General features: G+C 38.7%; 1 protein-coding gene across 2 annotated transcripts in view; it reads right to left on the bottom strand.

Moving 5' to 3' along the window:
- Positions 1-19,402, bottom strand: part of CNTN5 (contactin 5) — a 955,706-nt gene that overhangs the window by 43,062 nt on the left and 893,242 nt on the right. For both annotated transcript variants that reach the window (XM_074957075.1, XM_074957069.1), the window contains exons 17-20: positions 17,315-17,473; positions 16,730-16,879; positions 2,982-3,052; positions 508-742 (exon numbers count right to left, since the gene is read on the bottom strand). In XM_074957075.1, the coding sequence (XP_074813176.1) occupies positions 508-742; positions 2,982-3,052; positions 16,730-16,879; positions 17,315-17,473 (615 nt within the window). The remainder of the gene's footprint in view (positions 1-507; positions 743-2,981; positions 3,053-16,729; positions 16,880-17,314; positions 17,474-19,402) is intronic.

The following is a 19,402-nucleotide window of genomic DNA, read 5'->3' as shown; positions in this document are numbered from 1 at the left end:
CTGTGCACTTTTTAGTCCCAGTTTCCCAAGAAAGAATCATTGATGTTGAGAATTTATGAAACCATCAGATGTTGTAAACATCTGTTTGACATAAATTGTAAATACTGAATTACATGGACCCCCAAAACAATAGTGGAGCAAAGCCAACCTTTTTATTAAATCTATTTTTTTCCATCAGCTGGCTGCCTCTATTTAATATGATAAACCTATTGTCTGACTATTATATATGAGGCAGTGTAGCCTAGTGAACAGAGCACTGAACTGGTACTCAGGAGACCTGGTTCTAGCCCCAGCTCTGCCACTGGCTGGCTGGGTGACCTTGAGCAAGCCATGTTCCCAACCTGTACCACAGTTTCTCTGCCTGCAAAATGGGAATAATGATACTTATTTGCTTTGTAAGGTGCTCCGAGATCGATGGATGAAAAACACGGTACTATTAATTATTATTCTTATTGCATATATAGAGTTTATGACACGCAGACCAGCTTTACAAGCTCTCAAACTAACCTCCCTCAGCTGAACAGATGACTGCAATGGGGCTGAAGGGTCCATCTCCTTTGTTATTATATACACCAACTTTCACCTCAAAGGGAGTCAGAGGAGGCACACTTTCATCCCTATAGATGAACTTTGAAGCATCTGAGGATGTCACCATTTTTTCTTTCCATCCTCGTGTTCCATTTGGTCTGAAAGCCACAATGTATCCAAATCCTTCCCCATTCTGAAACTCTTCTGATACTGGCTAAAAAAAGGAAAGTTCAGTTAATCAGCAGATATTTTAAACCTTATTACACTGGAAGCAATCACAATGGGCAAATATAAACTGGCTTCTTAACAGAGGTGATCATGTAAAGCAGCCGTAACAGAACTGTGCTCAGTACAGCTTACCTGGTAAGGGCAGTCTTTTCTATAGGTTTTGGTGAGGCAGACTGACATCAGTGGACCAAAGACAAATTACACCAGCTGAGATTCTACCCCGGTGTATCTAATAAGTGGCTGATTCTGCCACCCTTACTCACACTGATTAATCTGCCCTGAATCGGATGAGACTGCTCACAGAGGAAGGCATGATTCTAAGTGCCAGGATGAGTCCTTAGCAACAAATCCAACTCTCTGATTTTTAGTTATCCAATTTTTGAGTGTTACTATTAAGAATAGCTACCATTTCTGGTGGAATTCCCTATGGAGAGGTAGGGAATATAACTGGAAATGGCAGAAATCTTTTAAAAGAAAAGAAAATTTTAAGTGCACTCACTCTGCTGTGTATAATTAAAACATATGAAACACCTGGATGTTATTACTAATTTGGCTAATGACTTTACCTAATGTAAGAAGTTGTGATGCATATTGTGATGTGTTACAAACAGTAATAGCAGAAAGATACTTATAGGACATGGCGGAAACACAAGGTTAAATGAAAACAGGGGAAAGCACTGAAATCTTCTGCCTAACTGGAGAATGCATTCTCTCAGGCTGGTGAAAGTGGCTTCATTCTGGTTTGCATTATTTGTTATGGAAATAATGGTTTCAGTTTAGGGCAAATCAATACAGAATGCCAAACTGAATGCTGTGTGATGGTGGCTGGGAAGATAACCTGTTAGAGAGATCCTCAGGTAGTGTAAATCAGCATAGAATGAAACTAGGTCAATTTACATCAATTAAGACTCTGGCCCTCTGTAGGCTTTTCAGTGTTCTCTCCTACCTTCCTTCCAGAGGGAGGAGTTAATATAGATGTAGTCTCTTTCTCACATGCTGAGTTAGCACTGCATCTTGTGCAGAATTCATAGCACATCTATTGAGGCAGATCAACTTTAGCAGACTGAGTGAGAAGGAAAGCAAAAATGAATAAACTTTACTTGGGGGCAGAGTGGTAGATTCTCGAAGATGTCCTCTCATCACATGGAAATGTGAACCTCTTTGAGAACTTAGCACACGTTTAAGAAATGATATTTTGTGTTCATTGTTAGGATATAGATATGCAGGCCTGTCTGTAAAGGCCTATACTCTTAAGAATTTAGGTGTATTCTTATCACTTAGCTAGTTATAGAGGTATAAAAGAAAGAATCAAAATCACTGTCTGCCGGTGTAAGGTCCTTCTCTCACTGTGACAGTCTGAGGCCCTGTTCTTAGGCTAAGGCCTCTGGCTAAGCAGCAGAGGCAGCCATAAGCTGGGAAGCGACCGGTCACATCCTCACATTCCAAACTAGTCACATTGAAATAAGGTGCTATTGGACTGTTAGGAATACACTCCTGTCCTGATAGTGCCTATCACCTCCAGAGAAAGGGAAGTGCCTAGAAGATGTGAAAGGAAACTTAGTTTGATAGCATCCTGTCTGGCAAGAACTCACTTATCAATAGCTGGGATGTGAAATCCTCATTTCTGTGTTGTTCTATCATTGTAGTCCCCATTTCCCTATTGTTTGTCTGTATAATCTCTGTCTGGTTCTGTGATTGTTTCTGTCTGCTGTATAATTAATTTTGCTGGGTGTAAACTAATTAAGGTGGTGGGCTATAATTGGTTAAACAATCATGTTACAATATGTTAGGTTTGGTTAGTTAAATTTCAGTAAAATGATTGGTTAAGGTATAGCTAAGCAGAACTCAAGTCAATCAGGAAGTAAGGGGGGGGAATGGGAACAGGGAGTGGGGGTGGGGAAATTGGAATCATGTTTTGCTAAGGGGGGGAATAGGAACAGGGACACAGGTAAGGCTGGGAAGGGGGACACTAAGGAAGGAAACTGGAATCATGCTTGCTAGAAGTTCACCCCAATAAACATCGAATCGTTTCCACCTTTGGACTTCGGGTATTGTTGCTCTCTGTTCATGCAAGAAGGACTAGGGAAGTAAGTGGGTGAAGGAATAAGCCCCCTAACATTCATATCTTGATAAGATTTGCTGTAGGGAACCACAGGACAGTACTCCTTACTTTGCCCTCAGTAAGTCAATATGAAACAGGGCCTTTAATCAAAAAGAGTTCTTACCTCCCATGCTATTACTAATTCATGCCGTCTTCCACTTCTGCCACTTACATTAGCTGGTGCTGTCTTTGGAACTATGAACAAAAAAGCGAAAAAAAACAGAATGTCCAAGTTATTGACGTTTTCCCCATAGTAATAACCTACTCCAGAAGACAGTAAACTGTCAAATCAGGTCAAAAATAACAAAAGACAGAACACTGCAGTAAAGAGAACTTGCTTGAGTTTTCTGATTGTATTTTAGGGAATCCTGCAAAAAATTTAGTCAGTTCAAACTGAATACAAACTGCTGAGAAGAGAAGAAATATTCTAGGAAACAGAGTTACTTTAAAAAACAATAACAACAACTGTTCTCCCCGTTATCCCACATTTTAATTTGCTGTTGATTTTTAAGATTATTTTGCTGGAATTATCCTATTAATATTTGTATATGTTTGTGTGTGTGTTTTTAAAGCAACTAGAAAAGCAAATGCCAGGAACTCTGAAGTATTTTAGTGTTCAGGGAAGAGGTTGCACACAGGAATATTGAAATTTACATAAATTTTCATAAGTGACCAGTGAGTTGAGGTGTTTCAATTTCTGGGAGTCCAACCTGAGACACCTTCATGAGGCCTGATTTTCGTAAAGTGCCGAGCACTCATTATCATCTCAGGTTGGACACTCAACAAAAAAAGCACCCCAAATCACTAGTCTTTTTTGAAAATGTAGGCCATTAAGTTTTCTTGATTTGCTTTACGGATATGTATGAATTTATAGAACCAACACAGTAGCATATCTGAGAGGATATCAAAGCTACATAGAAAAAAACATTACAGCTATCATCAGTATGGGCTGGGTTACTGTATGCTTTCCCAATTTGGAAAATACTAGCTTTCCTTGGATTCATAGAATTTCTTTTCTCTCCTTTTCCATATCTACTGAAGCTCCTAAAATGACTTATGTGGCATGAATTTATGTACTGTGTGTGGTTTATGCCTACATTCTTTATCTAATTAAAAGCATTCTGGGATAGAAATCTTCTCTTTTCTTCCTCACACACTAGTACATACATCAACTACAGAAAGATATTGTGAGGCATTAACCGTTAAGATCCTATTGTATGCAGTTTAGCTTATTTATTGGGTAGCACTGTGCCTTTGAACTACAAAGGGAAAAACATTTAAATAAATGCACACAGTTCCCTCTATTTCCTGTGTTGATCATTAAGGGCTTAAGTTCAATAATAGTATGGTAGAGTTTAGATGTTGGAAGCTCACACAGATGTCAACATTGATTTGTATGGACTTTTGGAGTCTTTAGCAGGTTTCCACAGAAAAAAGAAGAGGGGGAAAAAAAGGGCTCAATTTTGACTTCATTTATCATTGATGTAACTCCACTGACTACATAGGAGTTATTTCTGATTTACATTGATGTAAATGAGATGACAACCAGGACATTTGTGTGTCTATTTACATATACATATATTTTTAAAATACAAGTTTTGCTGTGGTGTCTGCAGCTCTCACCTGAATGACCTGAGCAATTTCCAAGTATGAATTGCTTCTTTCCTGCTGAGGTATGTTCACCTAGGAAACACATATGTAGCTTTTCCCCCTTCATTTCCCCACTTGGTCATCCTCAGTGAGGCTCTATACAGTTATTCTCTGCCAGAAGCACTTGACCTACACGTGATCAGATGATTAAGTGATGCCTTGCAGCCATATTACAAAAGAGGAGTGGAGAAGGAGAGCATTAAGGAGATAAATTGCAGCTGCTTACTGTTTTCTTTAATTGACTTGGATTGTTTTGCTCATCTCTTTAGCAAACATCTGAAAACCTTCCTAGTATCCTCATGAGACTACTTGTGGTCTCCTTCATTTCTAGCAGTTGGCACTCAGACACTGTATTTTTAATATTTATGATATGTTACCTCCTTGGTGTCTATGGGCATAGGGTCATTTGACAATCACGAATGAAGAAAGCAAAATTCTCCTCTCTGATCCTTACTCTGTAACTTTATTATGTATCCAGTAATGTCTCCCACATGAAACATACACTTTTATTAATGAAAGTTCCATTGAAAAAATGAGTGCAGTTTATGCAATAAATATAAATGTACACTGAAGAAAATTTTGCTGACAAACTGTTAAATATCACAGTGTTTCGTAATATGATGCATGATTTGTAGTTGTAAGACTGCAATAAACATGATTTTGATAGTCAACTGGAAGTTAATTAACATGCAATAACCATCAAATCATCTCTACAACAGAGTGTGGTGTTAAGCAAACTTAGGATCCAATTTCAAATCTTCCTAAGAATTACATCGATGAGGTTTCTTTGGTAGTATGAAGAGTGTATGCCTTGTTGACTTTGATGCTATGTTACCAATTCAGAACACTGTGCTCTTTTGAAGCATCCAACTTGAGGGCCTTATTTGTAGTTCAACCAGAAAGGAGGACCAGTGTCTTCTTTCTAGAGGATTCTTGATAATAGTCTAACAGACTGAAGCCCTACTTAAATGAATAAATGTTAAAAGAATAAACCTGTCAAAAGAATGAATCTCCTTTGCACCAAACTGTAAAATATACAGTCATACAGTGAAACTCTCTCAAATGAATAACCATTAAAAGAGTAAATGTGCCAAAGGAATAAATTTCTTCTGCACTGCACCAAACCACAATATATACAGTCACAGGGGAACACTCTGAAATGAATAACCATTAAAGGAAGAAAACTATTAAAAGAAAACATTTTTTCCAGTCACCAAGGCTATATATTAGCAGTTTTCCACAGCAACATCACTTTTATATCACAGTATATAGTTTTATAACTGTATTTATTCACTCGTAAACTACATTTATTGTCATATAATTAGTATCTTCCTGGTCTTCAAGATATTAATGATAAGCAGTGATACACACAGAGATACTTTTGCATTAAATATTGATGTGGTGGTGTACTAACCTAGCCAGAAAGAATCAATTTCTTCCTGTAAATGACAGAGGAATAAGGGCAGGACCCCGGAGTTAAAACCTCTATATTTTAGTGTCCATTAGAGGTCAGCAACATGGTGTTATGCGTTATGAATAAATTGGGCCTCCATTAGTAGTGGTGTGCCCCTTAACTGTACTACTGTTCTACAGAGTCACCGGTTTAATGCTAAGAGGAAAGAGTGCAACCTACTGGAATATGAATACCACGTTTTGGGACATGCATAGGAAGATCCCATCCGAACATACCACCTGGAAAACTGACTCTTTTTCTGAAGGTGCATAATTTATCTCTGTTGGAGGCAGTGCTTGTGGTAACATTACTTTTTACACAGTTCTGAAAGTGCTGGGAATGTGGGGTGGGTTGGACTATGTGTGTCAGAGTAAGTTATGATAATCTTCCAAAAGGTATTGATGTCCACGCCTCAAGTTACGTGGGACAAAACACTGCAGTCCTTACACAGGCAAAACTCCCAATGACTTCACTATGAATTTGGCAAGAATAAAAACAGTGAGATTTGTCCCATGATGATTTGGCTAAAACTAACTGTAGGCCTGGCTGTAAAAGTGGTGATTTGTTTAAAATAAAATTAAACATGATAAAAACATACAAACACAAAAAAGCCTTTGCCTCTCACAGTAGCCTAAAAAGGAAAAAAAAAATCTAATGTTCTTGAAAAGCCAACACAGGAAATTTAGTCTCGAACAGCTTTGTGAAGGATCTGACAGTGCTCTTAAAATATGAGGGAAGAAAGGGCTACATCTACATGACAGGAAAAAGGAGATGCACAAAGCCTAATGAAGTATAAACAAGAGGCAAGTTGTCCAAGAATACATGAATAACTTGTCCACACAAGCTAATTGTACTTCTAGTAACATATTGGACTTACCTTTAGGAAAACACACACACAAACACACACATACATAGTATGAACTTTAATGAGGATTTTTATGTTGAATGGCTGTAGGATGTGGTGGAATTAGTATCAAAAGAGACCAATTATAATAATAAACATATCTTGAATGTTGCGCAGTAAAGTGATTAGAGTACATGCCTTCGCTGCACTGCCATAATGAGCTGAAATAGATGCTGACAACAACAGACTAATTCTAGCTTCCAGAAACTGGTTATTATACAGTAGGTTTTAGCAATTAAAATAATGTTAGCAGTGCACATCATTGGCCTAAGCCTGCTTCCAATAAAGCAAAAGGTAAAATTTCCATTGATGTCAATGGGAAGAGTGGTGCTGCACAGAAAATCTCACCTACATATTTAAAATTAAAGTCAGCTGAATGTTTATGGAGATAGCACAGTATTATTAAAGTCAACAGACTGTAACCTCTTTGTGGTTGGGGTCTATCTTCCTTCCTCTTTGTCAAACATTGGGCACCATGTTTTGGGGTGCATAATTGAAACGTCCTATGCCTCTTTCAGACATTTCATAGCTCCACTGATTTTTATGGCAGTTGTGGTAGCTCAGCTCTTCTGAAATGTAGGTCAATGTGTCTCCAGTTGAGCACCTAAAAACTGAAGCATCCCCAACACATTAGTGTGGTCACGTCTGCAAATGCCATCCTCACGAATAATGTGGCATTAAGTTAATAAATAATAATACAATCAGTGTATGTGTTTCCCTTTTATGTATTTAAGGAAATATTAAACAACCTTCTTTCAATTATTCAAGTTATGATGTTCAAGGAGAGTAATGACCAATACATGTTTTAATAGGGTACCATGAGCAATTTATGATTATTTGTATTACAGTAGCATCTAAATGCCATACCCAACATCAAAACCCACTGTATGGGGCACTGTACAAACACGGAGAAGTGATCCTTGCCCTGAAGACATTACAACCTAAATAGACAAAATAGAAATAAGTATTGTTATGGTCTTATTTTTCACATGGTGAACTGTTTACATGACCAAGATCACACAGAGAATTTCTGGCAGATCCAGGGACTGAACCCTGCCAGCTCACTGCTTTACTCACAAACCCATACTTCCTCTCCTTAGTTGCTATCTTCATGAAGATATTTTTTGCAAAAATATTATTTATATAAAGGTTGAAGCATCCCATCTAAAAAAAGAGAAGATTTTGACACTGCTTCATTCCTAAGGGAAGATAAATTATTAAACTTGTTTTTAGTCCTTATGAAAATGTTTGTTCAAGGAACTTCTACAGCTTCTGTTTGTTTGTTTCTTTTACAGTTTTTTTATATCTTTTAAGACTTGTACTTAAAAAAAAATCTTTTCTTGGTTTTTGATCTCAGTTAAGAAATAAGATTTGTCAACAGCTTGACAAAACTTCCTAATCCAAGGACCAAAGTAACAACAAACTCAGCAGTTTTTTTGTCCTTGTTTTCCTTACATATATTCTGCAGTACACATCTGGAAAGCTGACAAATGTTAAATAAAAAAATCTTTTTTAGCATGAAAGGTCAGCCCTCACATTGTCATTCTCCCAGGAAAACATTTCCTCCTCATCTGTACTGGAACAAGATGTGAAAATGTGTCAGCTTTTCTGAAGAAGTAATGCACCATATTAAACTGACTGGAAAACAATGGGGGGAGGGGAGGAAACAACAGCATACACTTAGTGTTAAGTTTTCTTTGGTGTGTAGGACATTTGAATTTTAGTACTAAATAAGCGTAATTGCCATTCACCTGTAATATCTGACGCATGACTGCACCATAGTGGCTGAGTCCCTCAAAAACTACAACAAAAGGAACTGGGAACTTAAGTGCTGTGATACAGATGTCAGGAAAATATCAAAAGACAATATCTTGAATTTTCCAGTTTGTTTGCTGGTAACACACAATACTGTACTTGGATTTAGCTCCTGCAATTTTACATACCAGTTAGTGGATTGTTTTAAAACATACCCATGCAATCAGTGGTTGCTATCTGTGATACCCTGCCACCCCAGTATTCACCACTGTCATGTAATTAGGATATGTTTTGTACAAAGTATGTCATGTGAGAGAGATATCATTCAAAAAGTCTTGGTCTGCTGGACATTAATATCTCATTGGATTGTATGTGCTACCATCATATGTGAAGTTAGGAAGTTTGTCGATGTATGTGTTACTGAAACATGTTGTGAGGTTGAAAACACCCACGAGCAGCCTTTCAGGTACAACAGTAAAAAGGCCAAACAATGTTAATGGCTGATTGAGGAAATGCACACAAGCACAAGGATAACCCCAGGAACTGTGAACAATAGAAACCTCTCAGAGATAGTACTACACAATTGAAAATGTCTGACACAGTTCACAGCAAAAGAGCTTTCCGGCAAGTGGGAAGATATAAGAGTGGGACAATGACATTATAAGGGGACCTCACTCTCCCCAAAACAACACACCTGGAAAAGCTGAGGGGCAAGGACTGAACTGTGGGAAGTGATGGTCCCAGCCTACAAGAATCTTTAACCTGTATATGAAAACCTGGGAAAGCCAAGGCGACTTGTGCTTTAAGAATCTGCCAGCCTGTTTATCACTCAGGGTGAGAATCTACTAATTTATATTCTATCTATCTAGTGTGTTAAGCTCAGTTTGTGGTTTTTGTTTATTTACTAAAGTAATCTGCTTTAATCTGTTTTGGTGCTTAAAATGTATTCTTTGTAGTTAATAAACTTGTTTTTGTTTTCTATAAACCAGTTTGTGCAATTCATAACTGGGGGGTGAAAAGCTGTGCATATCTTCCTCCACATTGACGGAGGGGGCGATTTTCATGATCTTAGGCTGTAGAGATTTCTGTGCAGAGGAAAACAATACAATTTTGGGTTTACACTCTGGTGCAGGGGAGGGGGGGTGCACTTGGGTGCTGGGCAATCCCTGAGCACACAGAGCTGATCTCAGTGTCAGTGTCCTTTTGCAGCTGGGTGTGGCCCTGACTGTGTGTGTGCTAGAGGAGGCTTGAGGGCTTGGCACAGCAGGACTGGGTGAAGGATCCCACGCTGGTGGAATGGGCGGGCTCAGTGGGACCCCAGTACATCGGGTGGCACCCAAGAGGGGCAACCCGTCCACTATCTTCTTTCTATTTTTGCTTTTGGGGCTCCTTCAGGAGCCACCTTGCCCTCAAAGGCCTTAGTTGTCCATTTAAACATTGTCAAATCTCAATACAGCAGTGGATTTGATTGTAGAATAAAATTAACAGTAATTAATAGAAATGCTGAAACCTTTTTTCTCCAGCTCAAACAAAACAAAACAAAACAACCCCCCCCCCCCCCAAACAACAAACCAGACCAAAGAAGCCAATTTTTCAGTGTGGCATATTGATTCTTTAGTGTAACGCAAGGAAGGCCTAACTCAGAAGAAAGTTGATTTATTTATATTTTTAATCCTATAGACAATTTTCTACAACTAAATGTCATCAGCCTATTAGCTCAGAAAATCAAGTTTGCATGCACAATTAGCAGGTTAAATTCTAAGTCTACTCAATTTCTCTCCTACCCACGTTTCACCATGAATAGATAATGTAATTGACGCTCTGCCCCCAGGCTCCAAATGCCCGGTTGCTTTCGTGGAATATCTGGCATGTTTAAATTGATGTTATTGGCTCTTTTCACCTTGTGGACCTATAAAATATGTATGAAGGCTAGAATTAACAGAGTTACTGGAACTGGCTGTGAGTTAGATGTGCCAGAAAATCACAGTATTATCCATTCCAGTGAAAGGAGCTATGAAGAGCAATCATGTTAACTAAATATGAACTAAGTAACAAGATTAGGGTTTAATTAGAAAATTAAGGCAAGTGAAAACCCTGTTTATTATTCTGTCGATTACCTGATACCATTCCAACTATTGCTGCCAGGGGTATTTAATTACTGTACTAGTATAAAGTCCTGTTACTGATGAGTGGAAGAAGGAATAAAAAATGGGGGGCAATGAGAGAAAGAGACTCTATTCTCAAGTCAAGCTTGCATAAGCTACTAAATTACACCTGTCAATTTCCATTTAATTATTTAAAAAATGGTAGATGAATTACATATTCACTGTTGTTGTGGATTATCTGCATGGGCATGATCATGTCTTGTGGGTGACAGCTCTGTGTTGGAGGTGAGGCAGAATCACATTGCTCAACAGAGATGTGTGTTATCCCAGAGCTCTCATAAGCCCAGAGGCCGCCTGCCTGCCATAAATGTGGAGTGCATCGAATGTCCTTACAGACTGGAGCCGTATCTGGAGCCATATCTCTTTGAGAAGAATTAAATTTCTTTCCACACACATTTTCTTGAAGGATTCATATCTTCCCCAGTAGAACACGAGACCTTCTGCAGTCACCAGTTGCTAAAGTGTCCTGCAGTAAAACTGGGCCCACGGAATCTGGCTGTAAAAAGATGCCCTTTGCATTGGAGAGAGAGGACCAGAAACTAAGGGGCAGAGCAATCTCACTAGTCCACAGCTAGCAGAGTGAATCTGTGGATTCCATTTTGAAGTTATGAGTTTTGGTGAACTGGTTCATTCACTTCAGCTCAAATAAATGGCTGATTTCTCCTCTCTTGGGAGCCAAGAAGCACCTGGAGAAAATCCTAGAAAATGCTATGCTTTTTGGGTGTCAGAATATCTGCAGGGAATGAGCTCTACAGGCCTAGGAAAGGTAGGGGCGTGTGTGTGTGTTGACTACTCGTCTGGGAAGTGAGGGAGCCTGAGAAACTCAAGATAATAGCTCTGGAGACTGGAAATAGACCAAGAATAGAAGAAAATAGCTTCCCAATGTGCTGAAAAAAATGTGAAGGCTGTGGAAAAAAAAGGGCGGAAAACACTAGGGCTCCCATGGAAAAATGCTAGGGCAAGAGGTACAGCAAAGATGTTTTCTTTTTGCCACGCCTCTTTGATGTTTCCTTCTCCGTTTGTTCCATGTTTCTTGATGACAAAAACCAAAACTCCACTCCAGAGGAGAGACAAAATGGCAGCCAGACACAGTCAGAGAGGTTGCCTCCTGTGTATTATTATAAGCTAGAAATCAAATGGGAGATGTGGACGAAGGAGCCCAAAAAGGTTACGAAAATACTTTATAGTGATTGGTCACAGTCTGTATGTCAGAACAGACCAGGAGAAGGAACACAGGTCCTGTACGGTCACAGTCCAAGCCACAGAACACTGTCCATCATTTCCTATACCAGAAACCATCCCAGCAATTTAACCAGGTGGCTGTTTGTATCGTGAACTGGCATTCCCATCATTCTGTCTCCTGTCACGATAAATAGGACCCTTGTATCTGAGGCTGAAGGACATTTAGAAGGCAGTACCAAACAGACTTTGGAGAGCTGCAGGGGCTATTTTTTTTTTCATTTAGATTTTCCCAGTTGTATTGACAGAACACTTCAATTTACTAAGCATTATTGAAAAGATGTGTGTTGACTAAAATCAATAAAAACATAATATGAAAATGTATAAAAATAGAAAATGGTGTGTTGAAAATAATAAGATGGAAAGTCCTCCTTGATTAAACAGAATGAATGTTAAAACAAAGTAGGGTGGAAGAAAATTAAAGAAAAATGAGTAATAATGAAGGAATTTAGAAGTTTTCTGTTCAAAATGTTAAAGTGCAGTTTTCAATTAAAGACTCATTGATTATACCCTGTGGCCTGCCACTTCCCGCAGTTGCCATTGGCCGGGAACAGTGAACCACGGCTTCTGGGAGCTGTGGGAGGCCATGCCTGAGGACGCTCAACAAAATGTTTTGCAGCCCACAATCAGATTACTCTGATGGGCTGCATGCGGCCTGCGGGCTGCAAGTTGCCCACCACTGGTTTACACAGTCTGTCTAAACAAACAAGAATCAAGTCTTCTTTATGCCTGCACATCATAACTCTGTAATCACATATCCATAACCTGAATCTTTCCTCACCCCGTATCTTCCTGGTATATGAGATAATTATGCTTGTCCTCCAAATCCATCATTTAAGCACCAGTCCTGCAACTGAATCTACTGGCATGGACCTCTGACTTCATGTAGAATCCAGTTTCAAGACTGTGGCTTTTGAGTGTAAGCTTTTCAAAAGCAGAGACCATATTTTTCTGTGAAGCACTGGAGATACCTGAGGCCCTATACAATTATGAATAATGTGTAAGTTTGCTACTACTGATATCTGTGTCAGTTTTTCATAAACGTAGTTCATTAAGACAGGTTTCAGAGTAGCGGTTGTGTTAGTCTGTATTCGCAAAAAGAAAAGGAGGACTTGTGGCACCTTAGAGATTAACAAATTATTTGAGCATAAGCTTTTGTGAGCTACAGCTCACTTCATTGGATGCATTTGTAGCTCACGAAAGCTTATGCTCAAATAATTTGTAGTTCATTAAGTTATCATTAAGAGTAAACATTTTAAAACTCTCTTTCTATATTTTAACAAATTGGAAAGCCATCCCTTGTTGCAATTAAAAATAATCTTCCTTTTTTTCTCTTTTTTTAAAAAAACCCCAACAAACAGACAAACAACTGGATAGCGTTTTCACTAATGAGAAGATTCTGAAACAGAGGCGGGGCAACTGATTTCTGGTTCATCATGCTGTCTTTAACACATATATTGAATGACAAATTCACCATTTACTTCAGCTTGTTCGAAAGCCATACATTGATTTATTGACATTTGTATGGGATTTAACATGCCATGCTCCAAAACACACACTTAAAACGAGAACAATTCTGTAGTTACAAAGGTTACAGGGAAAGAAAGAGAGCATCAAACTGGGGATGGGAAGATGTTAAAAAAATCATGTATAATGACCCTATTTTAGTTCATTAGTCACAAAGTTTTCATTTAATAGCAAATACAAATGTATTTTCCTGCAGGTTTGATCCTGGGCACTTCAGCATCTAAACACACATCTCTACCACTTGAGTTAAAAAAAACAATAGTAGACTGTCATCATTTATGTGTACCAGCCACTAGATAGGGGCATAACACATGTGTCATCCAGTCCCAATATTCTTCCTCTACTGATTGTTATGTATTATTGATTGAAATCTCACAGCTAAAACCACAACAATTGTCCAAAGAAAAAGAAAAGAATGGTGGAGATGGGGAGGACTTTTCATTGGGGTCATGGGGAAATGAATTAGAAAATGCAACTTTTGTTTGGCAAACAACTGAAAAGAAATGAAATAAAACAACCCCCACACATAACATGACTGCAAACTACAGCATTAAATTTTCAAAACCCAGATGGTGAGAAAAATACTCATTCATGGCCTAAAATACATCTGGTCCATTACAACACAGGATATGCATTCATAAATCTGAGAGAATATAAGCTTTTGGATGCAGCCTATCACCTGAGATAAGCTTCTCTTGGAATGTCTGCGTCCTCTCTGATTTGTATCACCTGCCTAACCAGAGAAGTAGTTAGAACATTTGGGTTCAACAGAATTAGTAATACCAGCCCTACATATGGTACAAAACCAGGGAAAGCATAAGGTTGATGGTAAAAGCTTTTCCAAACACTATTTTAAATGAGAGTAGGTCATGTATTTTTCATATTGTTTTTCTTTTCTTACTTCGGACTGTAATGGAGCCAAGTATGAAGCATATGGAGCTCCTGCTTAAAAACAAAAGGAGAGAGAGAGAGAGAGGTAGTGTGTGACTAACACAGAGTGAACAAGACACAGAAGTCTGATAAAATGTATCCTTTGGCAGGAAGGAATGAAAATCCATCGACCTGCATGCAGTTCTATGACCGTATAGTGAAACCTATTTTTAAAACAACAACAAAGCGGCTATTTAAAACAGAAAAAAAAAGTTCTTTATTATGACTACAGATAATATGTATATATAACAATCAGACTAACTGCATCTATCATGACTGTTTTAAGAATGACTGTATATGTGTGGTTTCTATTGCAAGAGTGGGTGGGTGAGGTTCTGCGGCCTGCAACGTGCAGGAGGTCAGACTAGATCAGTGGTGGGTAACCTGCAGCCCGCGGGCCACATGCGGCCCGTCAGGGTAACCTGCTGGTGGGCCACGAGACAGTTTGTTTACACTGATCATCGCAGGCATGGCCACCGGCAGCTCCCAGTGGCCACGGTTCATTGCTCCTGGCCAATGGGAGCTGCCGGTGGCCGTGTCTGCAGATGGTCAGTGTAGACAAACTGTCTTGCAGACCACCAGCGGATTACCCTGACAGGCAGCGTTTGGCCCACAGGCCGCAGGTTACCCACCAATGGACTAGATGATCACCATGGTCCCTTCTGACTTTAAAGTCTATGAGGCTATGAGTCCACAGACCAGGGAACTATGGCTCTGATGCACATAATTAACAAAGCTCAAAGGCTGACCCTTTTTATTCCAGAACTATGAATGCAGATAGACTATGGCATTACCACTTGCAATCCTTACAATCTCCCCTCATGAAAAGATATAAAACAGAATGAGACGTGACTAACCGATTCATCGAATTATTCATTTATACAAATGGTAAAACTGTAAGGCCAGCAGATGCTAGTTATAGAACAACAGACTTCTGAAGCTTACTGCACGATCCTCTCCTACATGAGCTAAAAGCCCCATAGCTCTTAGCCAAGGCTGTGGAAGACTCATCAATCTCTTCATGATCTAGGTGCCACTCAACGGAGACAGAGCACCACACCCAGCAGGCATGGGTTACAAAAGCATGGCTGGTTTCATTTAAGCTTGAACACATAACTACTCTATGTGATTAACAGCCTACTTACAAGTCACTTAATGGAAAACAAAACAACCAGACGTGATGTTAAATAGTGACAGGGAAAAGCCTCAAGTGTTCAGAAGTTGAGATCCACTTGGATGTTTACACCCAACCGCATCTCTGTCTCCCACCCTTTCCCCTAAACACGTATCCTCTCCTTGGATTTGTCCCTTCATCTAAATAGTTCAAAATAAGATTCCCTCATGTTCCCTTTCTGCTACATACAACTTGTTTCTCCATCCCCCTAGTCTTTCTATAAATTGTGCTTAAGCTCCCAAAGTTTTGGACATTTGCATTTCCAAGAGGTCTGAATAATGTACTGATTATGTGGACAGTGTTCTTTGCTAAAGAGAAGATTCTCAAAAGTGAGGCAGTAGCAACTGATTTCTGGTTCACCGTGCTGTCTTTAACAGGTGCACTAAATGACAAATTCACCATTTACTTCAATTTTGTCCAAAGCTCTTAATTGGTTTATTGACATTGCATGCCACAACCAGGAATGTTCTGGGTCTTCCCTGAAGGCACACACACAATTCACTGTGGTATACAAGGAAATATCCAGAATGCACTGGATTGGAATACAGCAGCAGTGGATCCAGCGGACACAGTAGAGGACTAGTAGGATTTCATTTGACTTTCAAAACAATGGAACTTGTGAAGGATTTATAATGAAGAAAAGGGGACAGAGAGGGACTAGGTGACAGAAAGTCCTCGGAGGAGGAAAGAATAATGGTCATGTATGAGTCTGCAGTAGAATGCAGTGTGATTCTGTTCATAAACCAGCAAAGTCTCCTGGGAGATCATGGATCAAGAAGGGTCTGGAGCTGCAGGTTAGAGGACAGTGAGCTGTAGAAAGCAGAGGACACAGTGTAATGGCCTAACACTTGAAGGTAAGAGAGGGCTGGGCATCTTATGTGAAGTTTTCCCAAACTAAAAAATAATTTTGTTTTGAATGAACAAGCTCTCCCATTGGGAAAAAATATCACACTAGATTAGTAGTGATTGCCAACAGTGATGTCTGCAAGAAGCTTTTGAAAGATAATAGTTTTAAAAAATTTCTGTATTCCTGATGGTTCCTACAGAATAAACTTGTGGCTTTCAAAGTTCTTACCTGCTTCGCTGGTTCTGATCACTCGAGATGGTGCACTTGGATCCCCAGTCCCGATTTTGTTGGTTGCTACAACTCTGAATTCATATTCCACCCATGGGTTCAGTTCTACTGCCACAGCAGATTCCATGTCACCACTTATGTTCTCTGGAACTGTAGAAAGCAAAGACAATGTGTAAATCATTAACTCACCTGAAACTCATGTGTAATAGGCCAGTGGTATGTGGAACTGAATTTTACAATATTAAAGATCACTGGAGGTAATGGAAATCAAACTCATCAGTGCGTGTGTGTGTGTATATGTTTATTTAATGCTTCTGAAAGATGGCTGATTAACTATTTGAAGACAGAAATCCTCTCTTTATTCACAGCTACAGCAGGGACAGCCACACTGCAGGCATGCTGTTAAGTGACATCCAAATGCAATTTTTAAATTTGGACCTTTTACTTTTTTATCTTCTTTTATAATCTTATTAATCTTTTATTTTCATCATCATCCTCTGCAACTTGTGTAGGTGGTTCCTAGTCTCTTGAGCCATGACTTTTGAACTCAGCCTACTCATATTATGTTAAAAATATTTCTCTCACCTGTTTTTACGGTCTGCCAGCCAAGTGAAAATGGGCTACGTGCTTGTAAGTTGTATGTGGAGATAGGGCTGTGGTTGTCTGCCCCAGGACTCCAGGAAAGCGTCGCCGTGGTTTCTGTAATTTCCTCAACTATCACTATTCCTGGGGGACCAGGAGGACCTAGAAATAAGGTGAAAGAATAAGAAGAACCGCACTGTCATGCCAAATCAGCAGCACTAACACAGGATACACATGTTTCCATAACGACATGATGCAGTTCAGTATTCATGAAATACGTAGTTAAGATGCATATCACTGAGGTGGTTGATTTCTATGATTTCTGATGACAAATTATGATTATTTCTATTTTTTTAAGGCTTCATGAGGGAGAAGCAATTAACATGTCAGAGTGACAGCTGTGGAATTAGAAACAGAAACAGGAATTTTAAAAAAATCACCAATTACTTTATTCTTTAATTTTTTAAAACCGAAGAAAAATAAAAGTAAAATAGCAACCTTTAAGAAGCATCTAAGGTTAAACTAAACAGCCATATGTTCTTTTCCTCCCTTATAATAACCTTGCACCATCTACTTGCAGTATTCCTTGCTCTGCTTCATCAGAACTCAGTTGGATCTATGTGGGCAAACCCTTAGGCACATTAGGGGTCCTATTTAAGTCAATACACAGACCCTATTGCCGGAGGAGGTCTCAGACTGTAAACTCTTCAAGGTAGCGATGATGCCTTAAAAGCCCACAACATGTCATGTGCTGTAAAAGTAATAAATGATAATTATATGAAATTAATAAATATAAAGCAAATTTTGGATATTTGTAGAGGCAAACACCACAGTTTGTTGATATGACAAATGAACCATGTTCAAAGTAAAACTAAGATCAATAGGTGTCTTGAAAACCACTAAATTTTGATAATCACCAAATCAAGAATTCAATATATATACTGTCTCACACATTCAAACATTCCCTGTATCATCTAATAGCTTGCTTGAATGTTTTTGTTTTTCATTTAAGTTAATATTCCAAAGGATATTGTTTGTTACAAGGTCCAGGAAAAAAAATCCCAAACAACAAAATTGCTTTTCATCTCTTGAGAAGTGAAAAATATTATTTTACTGTACTCAGCTGCAGACAATCATAATTAATTATTTTTATCTGCATATGTTATTTGATTAATTAAGATTGCTAACAGAGATGAGTCAGAACCAAAAACATAGATATGAACACCCCACATCTTCTCCAGTTGCTACAGACCTCAGTGTTACTGGACTCTGAGAACATATTAACTACCATAAAGGATCAGTATCCACTCTCCAGCAGTGGTTAGAAGCAAGAAGGGGCATGAACCCCACAGTAAGGTTAGGTTTATTATGCAGGTTCTGGGTGGTGTCGGTGGTCTGCAATATACAAGTCAGACTAGGTGATCTGGTGGTCCTTTTTGCCTTAAACTCTATTACGCTATGAGTACGCAAATGTGGAATAATCTGACCCCAAAATAAATCTTATCCTGGCCTCTTATAGTTAGAGATTGGCTTAAACCCTGAAGCACAAGATTTAAGATTCCTTCAGAAAATGTTCTCATAATTATGACACATCTGAATATTCTTGATATCCACATAAATATCTTTCTGAATCTCAAATTCTTGGTTTCAACAACTTTCTGTGGCAATACATCCCACAGTTTAATTACATGTTGTGTATAAAGGCATTTTCTTCTACTGGTTTTGAATTTCCCACCTTTTAATTTCATTGAATGTAAAAAGAAGTAACTTATGTTATAGCCAGTCTTGTGCCAAGATTTTCTATCAGTATGTATGTAATCATAAGCCTATATTGGCTTCTTTTGGCCCTTCAGATGGCAATAATGACCCATGCTTGAACTGATGCTAGCAACTCTGATCAAAGTTAATGGGAAAGTCAGGGAATACCTGGTACCAAGTGGATTTGGGGGTTAAATTGATGAACTCTAGGTTGTTTTGAATTTCAGTGCAAATAGTAATAAACTGCATAGTCTTCTCTTCCCTCTGAAATATTTCTCTCTGAAATAAGTTATATTACAAAATATTTGTGATAATGAAATACATGGAAACTGT

Source organism: Natator depressus, chromosome 1, assembly GCF_965152275.1.
Source record: "Natator depressus isolate rNatDep1 chromosome 1, rNatDep2.hap1, whole genome shotgun sequence".
NCBI lineage: Eukaryota > Metazoa > Chordata > Testudines > Cheloniidae > Natator > Natator depressus.
Note: the sequence above shows the minus strand (reverse complement) of the source record. Positions and strands in the feature narration are given on the sequence as shown.